Source organism: Trichechus manatus, unplaced genomic scaffold (assembly GCF_000243295.1).
Source record: "Trichechus manatus latirostris isolate Lorelei unplaced genomic scaffold, TriManLat1.0 scaffold00009, whole genome shotgun sequence".
Classification (NCBI taxonomy): Eukaryota; Metazoa; Chordata; class Mammalia; order Sirenia; family Trichechidae; genus Trichechus; species Trichechus manatus.
The window spans coordinates 20,491,457-20,509,523 of record NW_004443945.1 but is presented as its reverse complement, the minus strand read 5'-3'; the positions used below and the strand labels follow the sequence as shown (position 1 = coordinate 20,509,523).

Genomic DNA, 18,067 nt, shown 5'->3' with positions numbered 1-18,067 from the left:
AGAAAGTTTGCATATAAATGGAGGAGAGATATGGATAATAGCAACATGTGGTAGGTAGCAGGGAGGGTTTTGTTTTGTGAGAAGTTGTTTGTATTTTAATGATAGGAGAAGTTTTAGTGTAGGGGATGGCAAACTTTCTCTTAAAGGGCCATATAGGGCTCAGCTACTCAACTGTGATATTGTAATATAGAAGCAGCTATAGACAATACAGAAAGAATGGGTATGGCTGTGTTCTAGTAAAACTTTACAAAGACTAGGTTGGTCTGGGTTTGTAGTTTGTTAACCCCTGCTTTAGCTTATCTGTAGACAAAAGGTGTAGAATAAAGTAAAAGGTAACCAAAAAAAAATCACCTTTAAGTAAAAATTCATTAAACATAAATGAAAGAAAAGGTTTAACTAATAATAAGGTAAGGTCCTGGAAGAGGCAGTAGGGGATGGGGGCCCTAGGTACAAGTGGATGGGTTGACCTTTAGTAGGATATAATACCTTTCATTTTTGGAGACCAGAGAAGGAGAGGTACTAGTAGGGTAAGGGTGTAAATAAATAGTAGGGAGAGAGAGTTGGCAGGCAATATGAAAGTCAAGAGAAAAAATGAGTTTTTGGTTGGACCTACAAAAGCTTCCTAGTATAGTGCCTTAACAGTAATCATTCAAATATTTGTTGAATATTTAGTGAATGGACAACCAAAAGTCTTCATTTCTCCAGTTAGAACTTCTCTGTGGCTGATCATCAGAATTAAAAAGTAGACTCACTCAGTGAAGTAAAGACTTAATCACACATCGTAGCAGTTCTTTTTCTGAGTGTATTCAGCAATCATCTTGTACATTTCTAAGCAAAAATGGGACATTATCTAAATGCCTATCAGTTGGGGAGTGGAGAAATAAAGTGTGATATGTTTGTACAGTGGCATATTATACAGAAGTTAAAAATTAATGAACTAAAGCTACATTAATATCAGTGTGAATAGAATTTTGAAAATGCTAAATGACAAAGATCAGTTACAGAAAGTATGATGCCAGTTATATAAAAATTTTTATGTGGATTCACATAGATTGATAGAAAAATTGATTGGATGGACACAGAAGAAGCTCATGAAAATAAGTTACCTTTAGGGAAATAGGGTGGAAATGGGATTGGGGTTTAAAGGAACTTAAATTTACCAGTAATGTCTTTTATGGTTAAAAATCTAGAATAAAGTTGTCAAAATGTCCAACATTTATTAAATCTGGGGGAGTACACAGGTGTTTGGTAATCTTTCCATGCTTTTAGTATTTTTATGTTTGTAGATTCTTTAAAAAAAAAAAAAAAAAGACTTACACAGCCACAACATTGCTAGATCATAACCCCAACCCTTTTAAATTAGTTAAAAGGTGGTATGGAGTTGATTTCAGACTTCTTCCCATTATCAAAAATAAAGTGTTTTGCCGTAAGAAGCTACGTTTCTTTTATGGTTGGATTATAATGGGCTGAGAAGCAGACTGATGAGTGTGTTATAACCTGAGTATCCTTCATTGGATGCATCTATTCATATGGTGTTTTAAGCATTATTGAAGCATTTTGGAGAACAGAGAAAGAGAGGTACTAATGGGGTAAGGGTGTAAATAAATGTAAATAAACTCCTAGTGGTGAAAACTGTGGAAGTTTCTTCACAACTGGCAGCCAGGTTGGACTGAAAATCTCTTAGCTTGCTTGCCTTTTCTTTTTCTTCTTCTGTAAGCTATTTACTTTTCACAAAAGCTCCAGAATCATTAATAATGACCATGGTGCTGAGCAGGTAAATAGCAGTTACTCATATCATCTCTTCCTCTAAAGATAGTCTAGTAACCTAGGCTGTCATCTGTGCAGAATAAGCAAAAAGCATTTTCCATAGTGAGTTCAACCACATGGTATGTGTGAAGAGGTATCATGAATGCTAATTTAACAATCCTAATTCACCAGGTATTTTTATTGTTATTTTAAAGATATTTTGTTATCTTTAAAGACATTTCTTCTGAAGTTCAATTTTTTTTAAATTAAACATTTTATTTTTAGGTAATTATAGATTGACAGGCAGTTGTGAGAAATAATACAGCAATATTCCCGGTATCCAGTAGTTTCCCCCCAGTGGTAACATTTTGAAAAACTGTAGTACAATATCACAACCAGGATGTTGACATTGATGCAATCATGATACAGAGCAAGGATCCCCTAAATTACCCTTTTAAAGCCACACTTCTTCCCTTCCGTCTTCACACCCTCCATAACCCCAGGCAACCAGTAATCTGTTCTCTATTTCGATAATTTCATAATTTCAAGAATGTTATATGAATAGACTCATAAACAGTGTGTAACCTTTTAGGATTGGTTTATCTTACTTGCATAATTCTCTGTTCATCCAGGTTGTGTGTATCACTAGTTCCTTCTTTTGCACTGCTAAGTAGTATTCCCTAATCTGGATGTTCCCAGTTTAATGATTTACCAGTTGAAGGACATCTGGGTTGTTTCCAGATTTGGGCTGTTACAGATAAAGCTGCTATATGCATTTGTGTTAAGTTTTTTGTGTGAACACAAGTCTTCATTTCTCTGAGATAAATGTCCAGGAGTGCAATTGCTGGATTCTGTGGTTGTTACATATTTAGTTCTTTAAGAAACTACCAAACTGTTTTCCAGAGTGACTTTACCATTTTACATTCGCACTGGCAATCCAGAGCTCCAGTTTCTCTGCATCCTCACAAGCGTGGTGTTGTTACTGTTGTTCATTTTAGCTATTCTGATAGGTGCATAGTGGTAGCTCATTTAATTGGCATTTCCCTAGTGGCTAATGATGTTGAACATCTTTCTGTTTGCTTTTTTGCCACTGTATATCCTCTTTGGTGAAATATTGGTTTGTGTCTTTTGCACATTTTCAAATTGGATTGTTTGTTTTTTTACTGTTGAGTTTTGTGTTTTCTTTATATATTCTAAATGTTAGTCCTTTGTTGGACATATGGTTTGCAAGTATTTTCTCCCACTCTAGCTTGTCATTTCATTCCCATAGCAGGGCAAATATAAATTTAATGCACGTAGCTCTGCATTTAAAAGCTACAATAAAACAGAATTATTTGTCCAACGCATTTTTAAAACACCAAGGTTTGCACAGCTCTCTAATTGATCTTGTAGTGAATGATAAAAGATGTGGGAAAAACGGTCTATTATGAACAGTAGGAGAATGGTGCTTTCATGCACTCTGTTATTCCTTAAGTACATAATATTAGATCAATTTTATTATTTGTTAGTAATTTAGAATTTGGGGGACAAAGACTGAATTTAATGGGTGAAATTATATCATAATTTCTGAATAGTGAAAACTAATTGGTTCACTTTACTGTTTTATACTTTTAACAATAGATTTCAGATGATGATAAAGAAAAGGGAGAGGGAGCTCCTCAAGCTGGGAAATCTAAAAAGAAAAAGAAGAAAAAGAAGAAGCAAGGTGAAGATAACTCTCTTGCACAGGTAAGAATATCAAAACAACAAACATTCATTAAGCACTGAAAATTTGTAAAGATAACATGCAAACATTAAGAATATGTAGAGATAAAAGTCACAGTGTGAGAAATCAAACTTAGTTGAAAATAATTGGAAAAATCACAGAATATTTTAAAGAAAATTCCATATTACTCAAATGAATTTTTGATTATATAATGGTGCACAACATTTCACACTAAAAAAAATCCCTTTGAGTAACTGAGTGGTAACATTTAGTGCAATTAGAAAAATCATGCACGTAAAAAGTAGAGTTTTTCACTTGACTCTGATTTTGCTGGCTATTCTACTTAGTATCTTTCCTGTTTTTTTGACTTCTCATCAACAGACACTAGCTAGCTGTTCATGCCCTGTCTACTATGTAAGCTTAATTTATCTAGAAAATTCAACAATTGTATATAAACATATCACTTGTTGAAATTACTAAGCAAAATACTATTCTAAAGTGTTAGTTAAGTGTGCACTAGTTCACTGTGTACTTTTTTAAAAATAGAATATACACTAATTTACTCTGTGTTGATTTAGTAAGTTAGAATGGTTCCCATTTAAGGGGGGGTGTTATTATTTTTTTAATTGATTTAATTTTAATTGATTTAAATGCCTTGGAAAGCTGGGGCGATGGCTGTATGTACAGATGTACATATGTATTATAAATCTTCAAGTAATTATTTTTATATCCTCTCTTCTAAGCTGTTGGGCAGTTTCTGAAATGGAATTATTTTCTTGGAACAGCTTCTGGACATTAGTACAAATGCCAAATAGATTTTAATTAGTTAAGAATGATTTATATCATCTAATTGACTACTTTTCTCTGTAGGACACAGAAGAATTAGAAAAAGAGATTAGAGAAGAGCTTCCAGCGAATACCTCTAAAGCTCGTCCAAAACAGGAAAAAGCTTTTTCTTTGAAGACCATAAGCACTAGTGAATCAACTGAAGTGCTCATCAAAAATAGCCAGGTAATTTTTTTTATTTTTAAGGAACAAAGTTTTGACAATTTGAGAATTGTATCGTATCTGATATTTTATTGAAGCGCTGTACTGAGCATTTTAAATGCACTAACTAATCCTCACAACAAGCCAGTAAAAAAGTAGGACCCATTATTTAAATGAGTCTAGAGAAGTTGAATAACTTGCCCAAAGTCATAACTATCAATGGCAAAATCAGAGCCACTAGACTGTATTTTCTGCTATTAAATATCCAGGCATACAAGGGATAGATAGCTTAGAGAAAATATAATTGGCTGCATTTTCCCCAAAACATGCACATAATATAACTATGGTTCAACCTCTTGTCAGGTTCTCAAATCATGTGCCTTCTATGGACAATACTGATGTGTCAGAAGGAACCATTTTACAAAAGGTCTAGACCAATGAAAAAGACCATGGCTCTTCAATATCTCGTTTCTAATTGGGTAAATTATACCATATTGAAATATATTAAATTCTCCTTTAGTCGCACATGATTCATTTATTTACTCTTTCAAAAAAATTTATTGAGAACCTAATACGTGTTACACGCTATTGGAGGTGCTGGGAAGTCTAGAAGAACAAGGAGCAAGAGAACATTACTTAGCCTTGTTTCTATGTTCAGAGTAATGATCACAGGTAAAAAAGCTAAAGGGTAGAATGATCTCCTACACAGCTGTTACAGCCTGAGGGCACTCCAGATATTAGAGTTGCTGTCTTTCCCTGGTCCTGATCGCTCATTAACAGTGATGCCTCATTGAGGCAACTCAGTTTATCTCCTTCCTGCTCCAAGTTGGGGAAGAGGAACAAGGCTCAAGTAGGCCCTAAGCATTCTCATTTCACTACCAGACTGGATAAAATTCTGAATGTTTGGACTTGAGATTTACTAGCTGTTGTAATCAGTAAGACTAGTAGCCACAGTCTGCTTTCATATGAGGCAGGGCTTCAAACTGGTTCTGCCTGGTTCATTCATGGCCTAGGAAGCATCACTGGAACAGAGCTGAATTTTTAAAGTTATGGTGAACAGGAAAGATAGCCTGAACAGGAAAAACTCCATCTAGCAGATGGAAGCCTGCTAGAAGCTTAATCTCCCTCTTAGAGAACAAGGGCAATGTAGAATTGCATAGCAACCACATCTCTTGCTTTTGGATTTTGTGCACAGTCTGCAGCAGTGCTGCCCTGCTGAAGATGGTGGTGCCCCACTGAAAGATGGCCTACGACTGAGCCGCTTTGAATGTTTGAATGCGTGCCACTCTCCTACAGTCCTGCCAGTAATCCAGTCTCATGCATCAGACTCCTGAAAAGGCTCACTATGCCTCTTCCAAATCTCCCATTTCAGGGCTTCAACCTGTAATTTTTCGCATTCAGGGTACTGTGCCAAATCTGCCAAATTGTAAAACTTCAGGTCTGTACCTGTTTTGTTTTGTCAGTCATGACTGAACTGGTTTGAACCAGCTCGAAGCCCTGGTACAGGCCATATTTTCCTTAGGGAGGATACTGAAGCCATTGCTGCTGCTATTTGAGATAATATTCTCAAAGGAGAAAAGGTAGTATTACCTACTGGTAGTTCAGAAATTAACTATTTTTCTCTTTGGTTTTCACACAAAAAAGATGTGAGAAGTTGAGAGTTGGTGGGAAATGGACTTAACTATTGAATCACTAAGGAGCTAAGGATCCCTGGTGGTGCAACGGTTAAGCACTCAGCTGCTAACCAGAAGGCTGGTGGTTCGAACCCACCCAGCAGCTCCGCAGGAGAAAGACCTGATGATTTGCTCCCTTAAAGATTACTGCCTAGAAACACTATGGGGCAGTTCTGTTCCATCACATGGGGTCATCATGAGTTGAAATTGACTCGATGACACCTGACAACACCAACAACGTTGAATCACTAACAAATATAAAATCAGGCTATTTATAATGAAGAAGAGAAATACAGAAGTTAATAAAAATGGCAAGAATTATTCACTCCTGTTTGACATTCATTAGACATTTAATAATTTTATACCTGTGCCTCTTTTTATCTCAACCTTCATTCATGTTGTAGCTAAAGGTTTAGTTATGTCACTAGAGGGCAGGCATGAATTGCAGTGCTTCTGATGATAAATTATTTAGAAACCATCTTAGTATTTGCTTGCTGTTAATACACCTTTTGATATGACTAAAATGTTTGATTTTATTAAAATGTTTCTACCAAAAAAAAAAAAAAGTTAAGATAGTTTTATTCCAAAATAGCCTACCAAGACTCTTCCACCTGCTGTTTCTACGGAGCCATCTATAATTTTATCAAAAAGTGATTCTGACAAGAGCTCTTCCCAAGTGCCACCGATGCTACAAGAGACAGATAAATCCAAGTCTAATATTAAGCAAAATAGTGTGCCTCCTTCACAGAGTGAGTAATCCTCATTTTTTATTCTTTTGTGTGTTTTCTGTGCTGTTTACTTTTTCTTATATAAGTGTTAAAGTTCTGAACTTAGAAGTCTAATGCATTAATATGTCAGCTTTTCCTTCGTGTGCAAAGACTAAGGTCTTTGGAATCTTGTGAACTCAGTTGTTGTGGAGCTGCGATAAGGAGCGAGGAGGACTCAATACCTGCCTGCTTGTCTGTCTGCTCCGTCTCCCTTTTTCTGTGCACTTGTTCTTGAAACTGCACGTTGTTCTGTGCTCATCACCCACCCTGCCCCCGCCTTCAGCTACCTTTATTGTCCATTTTACCCGTTATCACTTTGATTAGTTAGGCTGAGCCATATTAAATCGTGGTTTTTCTAGATCAGGACTGATTGAATATCAGCAATTCCATGTGGTTAAACCTAATAATGTTTTAGGATTGCAAGGAAGGGAGGAAAGCAGGTATAAAATACTTAAAAACAAGTAACCAGGGCTTGAAAATTTGAACGTAAAATTTGAGGCATTACCAGTGGATTTTAAAGCAATTTTCATTGTCACTGCTTATATAATATTGAGGAAATGTCAGTGGTAACAGTACCTGCTATCCTCCTAACTTTTTTCTGTTTTCTGTTTTTTTGTTCATTTGTTGGTTGGTTTGTTTTTTAGCCAAGTCTGAAACTAGCCGGGAATCTCCCAAACAAATAAAAAAGAAGAAAAAAGCCAGACGGGAAACGTGAATATTTTTCCTGAAGTGGACATGTGTTTGCAAACACTGTCTTGAAGATTATGCTGTTTATGCAATAATTTGTGAACATGTACAGAGTTTTATATAAATTTCAACCAATTTTTAAAACAAAACTGTGAACACAGTCACCATAAAAATGGAATCAAAGGAAAGTTAATTTATGAAACTAAGCAGAACATACTACAGTGCTGGAAGACACTTGGGAAAGTTTTCAATTTAACAAGAATGATCTTAATTTAAGAATATTATCCTGGTTTTACAACAGTGCCCTGTTTACAACAGATTGTGCCCTATCTCATCTGCAACTGAGGAATAAAGGATTCTGATTAGAGAGAGGGTTGCCTACCAATTAGTGGGTACTTCTTGAAACTTATGCACGGAACTTATACCATTTGAATCTGTTTTATGCTTAAATCAAAGTGCTTTGATCAAATGCATAATCTGCCATATCTTTACATATTTGTTGGTAGCAATTTGTATTAAAGGAATCACAAGTGCAAATAAAAAGTCACATCATTTGTTTAACTAAACTGTCACGGTTTAGTTTACAATTTTTGAAGAGTTCTTAATTAAAACATTGAAAATGCAGTTGATACTTGTATGGCTTATGAAGTTATTTTTGATAGTTTTACATTACTTGAATTGTTCAAAGTATAGTATATTTTAAATTAAAGGTAAACTATGTATTTGTTTCATACTTTTAAGATTCAAACTCAGAGTTAATGCTCTTGTTTATGATTTGAAAACTTTTAGGCAAAAGCCAACTTATGTATTTCCTTTCCCTAGCAGTTACTTTTTTCACTGTCAGCGCTTTTTTAGTTAACTAATATTTTTTTGACTTTAAAAGTAAAATTCACAAACTAGTTATACAGACAGAACTTTGAGGATTTGATGGAGAATGAAAAACGAGTATCAGACAGCTTTAATTGACATTGTCAAGACCTCCAGTTATCAGGAATACATTTTTTTACTGCCTTAACCTGTAGTGCGTAGAATATGCATCAATTTCCTGAAGGGGATTAGTGTTTTTATAAGAATTTTCATGTAATTATTGCAGTCGTGATCAAATAAGGAACATTTCCTGCTTGAAACTGTATTGATTACAATGACGTGTGAGATGTTTCACCTTTTTCAGGCACTGTGTAATTCTATCATAATAAACTGGCAGGTATCTTTGTAACTATAAATAGTGCATGCTCAGCCATGTACACTGTATATAGCCTTTACCAAACGTGTTTGACAAGGACCATAATTAACATCACTTAGTGAATTGTGATAAAGAAAAAAAAGCCATGATTTATTTGATGTGATTGGCTTACTTGTTTTTATGTGGCACCAAGAATGAAACTGTTTTAACAGCTGTAACCAATGGTACTGATATATCCGTCCAATGTTGTCTTTATTTGATTGTGGTTTGATAGTATTGTATTGTCAGACTAGGAAAGCTAAAGAAACAAAATGGCTTTAGTTTTGCTGAAGACTGGCCTTATTAATGGACAGCTTTCCTAACAAGCGATTATTAACTTTTATGCAGGTGTTAACATCTGTTTCAGGAACATGGCAGTATGTTTACATGTCAGAAGTTTTGTTTAATTCAATGATACTTCTAAGTTGATTTGTTTAAATAAATTCAGCAAATGGATAGCATTGTTTTTATTTGCTTCAATATGGGGATAAATGACAGCTAAAGTGCCAGGAATGGATTTCTTCAAATGACTCTGTTCTGTTAGCTTTACATAGGTGTTTCCTAAATAGATCTAAGGATTCCTAAGTTGCCAGCACATTGTAAAGGTATTGCAGAGGGGAATTTGATGGGGAGTCTGTAACTTTGGAATGTGCCAAAAGGTCTATGCTCAAAAGATTTAATTGAACTCTCTCAACTCTACCTCACTATTTCTTTATCTTAGAATTCTATTGACTGTGTCAAATGTTGGACTTTATTTCTCCATCCTCATATCTCCCCATTCAGTCAGCTGTACTAGGTGGTAGAAACACCAGCTTTTGAGGAGAGGAGTATTTGGAGGTGGAGAACACGTTGCTAAGTTGGGATGGATCCAGTATGGAGATCCCTCTGTCCTTCCTGTCTGGCTTATGAGCTAGAGAGTGGATTTTATGTTTTAAGAGATGGCAGCTATGTGAGTGATAAAATTATTGTATTCATTCTCTTTCATATTCATGGGTGCAGATCTTTTGCACAATGAGGTGTGATTGTCTAATACTCGTTACCTGGTCCGTAAGATCTTTGTGTAATATTAAAGCTTTTTCTGGAATCTGAACAGAGGAACTGGTTTTCATCATCAACTCAGAGGGCACTAAAATCAAGGTTGACACAGCTACCTTGATTTTAATGCCCTCTGGGGCACTAGTACTTGGAGGAGGGAGCTGCTTGGTGGCTGGATAGATGTTTCCTGAACTGTTAGAAGGAATATAATTGACCCCTTCAGGCTTTGTCAGGCCTGGAGGGGAACCTTGTTCTAGTAGCAAACAAGACTTCTAGAGAAACCACTCAAAAGTCTCCCTACTCCTGGCCTATCCCCACATACTGAAAATCCTACCCTATTCTGGAGCAGGGAGTAGTGGCTTAGGGTTTCCCCAGACTGGAATCCTATCAACCTATACCTTGGATTGAGCAAAACAACAGTTGAGAGAGTCCAAAAAAAAAGTATTGAAATAAAATGTCATTAATGTAATTTGCCATGTTTACTTTGTGCATGCATTTTATGAAGGGTGGTGAAAATAATTCATCTGAACCTAATGGTATTATTTCATAGGCTAATCAGGTTTGTATTTGGGTTAAAGATACTACAGGGCGATATTTAACTACAGAGCTTAGTTTTTCTTAATTAAAAAAATTCCTCTATTAATATAGTATGAAATATCTTTCAAAACTTAGAATTTAGGTTTAAGATGTCTAATAGATGTCTTCAGCTTTTCCTGTAAATGCTCAAACTGGAATCACTTTCCAAAAGACTTAGGGAATGCAAATATGTTATTTGTAAGATGCTTTGAATATTGTAAATAAAACCATTTTTGTTTTGTTTAAGTTGCTCATTACAGTTCTCTCATGGGAAAGAACTTGGCCAGTCGTTTTGCAGTTAAGCACCTCTTAAAATGTCCTTGTTTGTGACACACAATGTGCATGTCCTCCATAGGAAACATCTTCCATCTTATGTCATCTTAGCAGTTAATGCAGCAGCCACCAGGTGGAATATATCACTTGTATACAAGTTAACCTTTTAGGTTGAAGAAGTTGGACTCAGATTTGGGATTAGGTATTAGGGTTAGGTTTGGCTGTGTCTCCAAACAATAGTGACTTAAACAAGATAGAAGTTTCTCTTGTGTGTTAAAATCTGGGAAGGCAGTCCAGGGCTAGTACAACACTTAGGGTCAAGAATCTAGGTTCTTTTGATCTTGCTGCCCCACGTCCTCAGTATGTGGCTTTTCATGTCAGTATTTCAGCCAGCTGGAAAAACTGCACGCCCCCTTCTTTAAGGACACTTTATATAAGATCTGCATACCACATAGGTTTACAATCCAACTTGGTCACTTGGTCCCACTAGCTACAAAGGAGGATGGGAAATAATAGTCTATTATTTATTATTATTAGATTGTCATGGGCCAAATTAACATTTGAGAATTCCATTACAGAGGAAGAAGAGAGCTGGATGTTGGGGCCAGCCAGCAGTCTGTCACAGGCTTGACTCACACTGCATATCCTGCTGTACTGCATCATTTTTAAGGTCACATCTTTCCTTTTCCAGCTGAGCAAAAAATTTGAAGTATCTTGGATACCACTAAGAGTAGTAGCTAGTAATGTTCCAACTCCTAAGTAATGGACTCCAGAAGGAATTTCTGCGACTCAATGACTCTGCTTTAAGTTCTAGTGACAGAGAAGCTGAGAGACTAAGTAGCCTCCTATCGAACCTGCAGGGCAAGTAGAGGTTATAACAAGTTTTAATAAAACAACCTGGCATATAATCTTTAAAAAATTAAAATTTAAAAGTTACTACTGTCCTACTTTGTCTAAATAGTTTTCCAGGGCAAGAATTTCTAACCCTTAATCAAGACTTGTATGTGAAGTGTGTTGTAAGTTAACTAGTCATAGTTATGGTACTGAGATTTGTGAAAAAGTTACTTTGAAGAAAAAGCACATTCAAGGTCACCCTCCATGGTAATGACGTTATTATTTGTAATTATATCCACTTTCTTTTTTTGATTTGTTGTAGCAAGGCATTTAAAATGAATATATGTAACGGACTTAAATTATAAAGCATAATAAAATGAACACCTCTGATACTACCATTCTCCTTAAGAAAGAACATTACCAATAGGGGGATGTTGGGGATGAGCCTAACTTGTGGTGGTGGTATTGCTTGGTAACAGGATTAACAGGAAAGAAGCATGGATGCAAATGGCTGGCCTCAAACACCCTAACTTGGCACAAGTCCTTTTTGGTGCCACAACTGGCTGCGGGTCCCAGGTAATGTGATCTGGTCTCAGAGGTGTTAAGACAGCCTCACTGCCGCCACTTCCTCAAGGCACTCTACTGCCATCTGTTGGAAAATTGTAATATGCGTATATATGTACAAAGACTATAAATGTGCATGGTGCCCCGGAGAGTCATGTCGTGTCCTGCATAACTCTGCATTGCAGCCTTGTGAGGATTTCCCTGAGGGTTGGAAGGAGGATAGCGAGCCTCTATTCTAGACAGGAACTGTTTGCCGGGATTCAGGACAGCAGCAAGTGCTCAGTTTAGGGAGAGGGTTCCCGCTAAGTTTAGTGGGGAACTAGAGACTTTCTGACAAACACCAGGAAGAGATACATGGCAAAACAGCAAGAGCTGTTAGTAACTTATGATGGTCAAATTGTGAATGATTTCTTTCTCTTCTAAACTCTTTATACTTTAATAATTTAAAAATATTATGAGGTTACTTGGAAAATGCAGCTGTTCCCATTTCTAATCAAAATTGAAACATCAACATAATGAAAAGTAGGAGAAAACTACCTTAGAACTGGAACTAGGAAAGGGGCATCCAAATGCCAGAAACTTAGGGGCATTTCTGTTATTAACAAATAGAGTCCAGCATGTATCAGAAGAATAAAACTATCATCAGGGATGCAAATGCAGCTCAGTATCAGGGATCTATTAACATTATTTCACCACAAAATTAGAGCAGAAAATGTATATGATTATGACACTGTTCTGAAGAAGTACTTAGTAAAATTCGATGGCATTCCTAATTTAGTTTTTTTTTTTAATAGGTGAAATAAGTAATTTCAATAAAAATCAGAGCCAGGCAGGGTTACCTGCTAATTAAGAATGTTTTGGAGGTATTAACAGATGCAGTAAGGAAAAAAAAAAAAAAAATGCTGTAAAGTTGGAAAAGGAATTACCTTTTTGTACTGATTGTATACCTACAAAACCCAAGAGATTCTAATAAAAAGCTTCTAGCACTGAAAAGAGAATACACTGAAGCGGTAAATTTACACAAGTCCGTAAATTTTTCTGTACTGGGCGTAAGCAACCAGAAGAGGAAATGAAAAAAAATTCTAGTTACATCACAACTAAAACTGTCATATCTAGAAAAAAAATTTTCAAGAAAGAAGACCAAATGAAGAAAACAGTAAAATCTTACTGAAGGGCAGAAAGCAGCCTAACAAATGAAAAGCTGTATCATAATCTTCATTTGGAAAACATAAGCATATCAATATTCCAAAAATTAACATATATACATAGTATATATGTATATATGTGAATGCAGTTTCAATTTGAATGCAGTGACACAATGGTTGCCAACAGTGGACTCAAGGGGCAAGGATTGTGAGGATGGTGCAGGACCAGGCAGTGTCTCGTTCTGTTGTATATGAGGTCACTATGAGTCGGTACTGACTTGATGGCACCTAACAACAACAAAGCTTACAGTCTTGGTCAAGGATATCTCCCCTTCCCCTACTTTATACATACAGTTTCCTGTGCCCTCTTTTTTTCATTTCAGTGTTTAATCCATCTGGAATTTATTTTCATACATGGAATGATGGTGGTCCAGCTTTATTTTCTTCTGGATGGATAACCAGCTGTGTCAGTAGCATCTCTTAAGTAAATCATCATTTTACCCCTGAAATAAAACATCAATTAAGTCATACGCAAAATTGTCAGGTATATAAGAATGTATTTCTGGATTCACTGCTCTGTCCCACCAACCTATTTCACTATCCCTTGTCGATAGCATATTAGATTATGTTGGTGTAGTGCATATTAATCAGGTGTTGGCTGCTCAGTATATTTTGAATACCCTTTACATTTGGAGTTCCCCAAATAGAAGCCAAAGTTCATTCTCTCAGTGACCGTTGGTGCTTACCACAGACGTGAATATGACCAAGCTTCTGCCAAATGCTAAGGAGCAAGGTAGGCCTGAGCAGAATCCAGTTTTGGAAGCATAGTTGAGTGACATCAACTGTTCAGAGGCATTAGTAGTGGAGCTTCTGGCATTCAGTCCTGAGCACCCTCAGAAGGAGCTGGTGAGTGGATTGTTCTTGCTAGACAGTCTCTGAATGTGGCTAGGTGTTATTTGTGGTTGTGTAAGGGCTTGGATCTCTGGCCCTTCCAGATACTCTGGAGGCTGGTCTTCCTCTTTTTTGCTGACCCTCTACCTTACCAAGCATGATGTCCTCCAGGACTGGTCCCTCCTGATAACGTGTCCAAAGTACGTAAGATGAAGTCTCACCATCCTTGCTTCCAAGGAGCACTCTGGGAGTACTTATTCCAAGACAGACTTGTTCATTCTTCTGGCAGTCCATGGTATATTCGATATTCTTCCACAACACCATAATTCAAAGGCATCAATTCTTCAGTCTTCCTTACTCATTGTCCAGCTTTCACGTGTATATGAGGCGATTGAAATATCATGGCTTGGGTCAGGCACACCTTAGTTCTCAAAGTGATACCTTTGCTTTTCAACACTTTAAAGAAGTCTTTTGCTGCAGCAGATTTGGCTGGTGCAAAACGTCATTTGATTTCTTGACTGCTGTTTCCATGGGCATTGATTGCGGATCCAAGTAAAATGAAATTCTTGACTACTTCAATATTTTTCTCCATTTATTGTGATGTTGCTTATTGGTCCAATTGTGAGGATTTTTGTTTTCTTTATGTCGAGGTGTAATCCATACTGAAGGCTGTGGTCTTTGATCTTCATCAGTAAGTGCTTCAAGTCCCCTTTGCTTTCAGCAAGCAAGGTTGTGTTTGCTGCATATCGCAGGTGATTAATGAGTCTTCCTCCAATCCTGATGCCGCGTTCGTCATATAATCAGTTTCTCAGATTATTGGCTCAGCGTACAAATTGAATAAGTATGATGAAAGGATACAACCCTGACGCACACTTTTCCTGATTTTAAACCACGCAGTATCCTCTTGTTCTGTTCGAATGACTGGCTCTTGGTCTAGGTACAGTTTCCTCATGGGCACAATTAAGTGTTCTGGAATTCCCAATCTTCGCAATGTTATCCATAATTTGTTATGGTCCACACAGTTGAATGCCTTTGCATAGTCAGTAAAACACAGAAGAACATCTTTCTGGTATTCTCTGCTTTCAGCCAAGATCCGTCTGACATCAGCAATGCTATCCCTCCTTCCACTTCCTCTTCTGAATCTGGCTTGGTTTCTGGCAGTTCCCTGTCGATGTACTGCTGCAACGATTTTTGAATTATTTTACTTGTATGTGATATTAATGATATTGTTTTGATAATTTCCACATTTTGGTGGAATGGGTACAAATATGGATCTCTTCAGTCGGTTGAGCTGTCTTCCAAATTTCTTGGCATAGATGAGTGAGCACTTCCAGTGCTGCATCCGTTTTTTGAAACATCTCAATTGATATTCCATCAATTCCTGGAGCCTTGTTTTTCGCCAGTACCTTCAGTGCAGCTTGGACTTCTTCCTTCAGTACTGTTGGTTCATGATCATATGATATCTCCTGAAATGATTGAACGTCAACCAGTTCTTTTTGGTACAGAGCGTCTGCGTATTCCTTCCATTTTCTTTTGATGCTTCCTGCTCGTTCAATATTTTGCCCATAGGATCCTTCAAAATTGCAACTGGAGTTTGAATTTTTTCTTCACTTCTTTCAGCTTCAGAAATGCCTAGGCTGTTCTTCGCTTTTGGTTTTCTAACTCTAGGTCTTTGTATATTTCATTATAATACTTTACTTTGTCTTCTTGAGCTTCCGTTTGAAATCTGTTCGGCTCTTTTACTTCATCATTTCTTCCATTCACTTAGCTACTCTATGTTCCAGAGCTAGTTTCAGAGTCTCTTCTGACATCCATTTTGGTCTTTTCTTTCTTTCCTGATTTTTTAATGATCTTTTTTGCTGTCTTCATGTATGAGATCCTTGATGTCATCATCCTTTAACTCATCTGGTATTTGATCATTAGTATTCAATGCATCAAATCTATTCATGAGACAGTCTTTAAATTCAGGTGGGATATACTCAAGGTCATATTTTTGTTCTCGTGGAAACCTTGAAGCTAAAAAAAGATGGCCATATTTATACACAATTTTTTATAATTGTTTTTAATGTCTTATTTTGGAATAATTATAGATTCATAGGAAGTTGCAAAAATAGTCCAGAGAAGTCCTGTGTACGCTTCATCCAACTTCCCCTGACTATAATATGTACAATTTACAATAACCAGGAAATAAACATTGGTACAATCTACAGATCTTACTCAGATTTCACCAGTTTTTAATTGCAGTCGTGTGTATGCAGTCTAAGCAATTTTATTATGTGTAGATTGGTGTAACGATCACAATCAAGATACAGAACTGTTCCATCAACTTCCTAAAAAAAAACAAACCCGTTGCCATCAAGTCGATTCCAACTCATAACGACCCTATAGGACAGGGTACTGCCCCATAGGGTTTCCAGGTAGCAGCTGGTGGATTCAAAGTGCTGACCTTTTGGTTAGCAGCCAAGCTCTTAACCACTAAGCCACGAGGTCTCCATCAATATCCTACCACCTACTTATAGTCAACCCCTAGGCTGAAATCATTATAGAAGCTGAATGCCAGGTCTTTTTCTTTGTGGAGTGGCTGGTGGGTTCAAACTGCTAATCTTTTGGTTAGTAGCCGAGTGCTTAACCTTGTGTCACCAGGGCTTCTCGACACAAAATCTAGAAGCCATAAAATAAAAAATGTAAAAATTTAACTGTATTAAAATAAAAATTTTCTGCACAGCAAAAACTACCATAAATAAAGTCAAGGACAAAAGCACACCTGGAACTCATATCAAAAACGGATAATTTCCTTAATAACAATAAGAAAAATATCAAAAAACAAATAGAAAAATAGCAAAGAATCTGAACAGACAGAAACGTAAATGACTTAAACATATAAAAAGATACTCAGCCTTACACATAATAAGAGAAATATTGGTTGTATTTCTTCATTGACAAAGATGAGGTTTGATAACACACTGTATTGACTAAGGTGTGAGAAATTAGGGATTCTTATATGTGGTTGATGGAAACCCTGGTGGTGCTGTGGTTAAGAGCTATGGCTGCTAACTAAAAGGTCGGCAGTTCAAATCCACCGAGGTGCTTTTTGGAAACTCTATGGGGCAGTTCTACCCTGTCCTGTAGGGTTGTTATGAGCTGGAATTGCCTTGACGGCAACGAGTTTGGTGTTTTTTATATGTGATTGATAGGAGTACAAATTGGTGCAAACTCTCTTTGGGCAATTTGGCAATCTACCAGATTTACAATGCTCGTATAATTTGACCCAGCAATTCTACAATCTAGGATTTTACGTTCATCTATACTCATATGTAAAGAAAACAGATGGGTGAATAATTAGTCAGTGCAGGATTGATGGACTAGGAAAAGATTGGCAAAACCTAAATGGCCACCAATAGGGAGCTAGTTAAATAAATCAGAGTATATTCACTCAATGAGGCACTGTTGTTGTCTATCATCGAATCAATTCTGATTCGTAGCAACCCTATAGGACAGGGCAGAACTGCCCCATTGAGTTTCCTAGGCTGTAATCCTTATGGGAGCAGATCTCCAGGTCTTTTCTTCTGTGGAGCCACTGGCGGATTCAAACCGCCGACCTTCTGGTTAACAGCTGAGTGCTTAACCATTGCACCACCAGGGCTCCTTCAATGAGGTGCTATGCTGTGATAAGAAAAGAATGATGAAGCTCTTTATGGAGCAATACGGAGAGATCTTCAAGATACATTATTAAATGATAAAAGCAAGGTGCAGAATACTATGTGTAGTATATAGTAAAACCTGCAAAAGCCAGAACCTGTGTAAGGTGGAAACGCAAGAGAAGGAAAACGCAAATATTTAATACTGAAATGAGCAATAAGAAAGTGGTAAGATTGCACACTGTCCGAGGCGGATAACTTAGGAGACCTGAAAAACAAGACAGTCCCATCAAGTTCCGGCTTTCCCCGGCTTCACTGTACTAC

At 36.8% G+C, this 18,067-nt stretch overlaps 1 protein-coding gene across 5 annotated transcripts in view; it reads left to right on the top strand.

Annotated features, from left to right (window-relative positions):
• The window catches only part of MTDH (metadherin), a 62,816-nt gene extending 53,577 nt beyond the window's left edge, over nucleotides 1-9,239 (top strand). For 4 of the 5 annotated variants that reach the window (XM_023726053.1, XM_023726052.1, XM_023726051.1 and 1 more), the window contains 4 exons: nucleotides 3,367-3,474; nucleotides 4,322-4,462; nucleotides 6,704-6,860; nucleotides 7,523-8,901. In XM_023726053.1, the coding sequence (XP_023581821.1) occupies nucleotides 3,367-3,474; nucleotides 4,322-4,462; nucleotides 6,704-6,860; nucleotides 7,523-7,593 (477 nt within the window). In that variant the 3' untranslated portion in view covers nucleotides 7,594-8,901. Of the gene's footprint in view, nucleotides 1-3,366; nucleotides 3,475-4,321; nucleotides 4,463-6,703; nucleotides 6,861-7,522 lie in introns of all 5 variants that reach the window. The other variant, XM_004370751.3, reaches the window with a different exon arrangement.
• The last annotated feature ends 8,828 nt before the right edge of the window (nucleotides 9,240-18,067 follow it).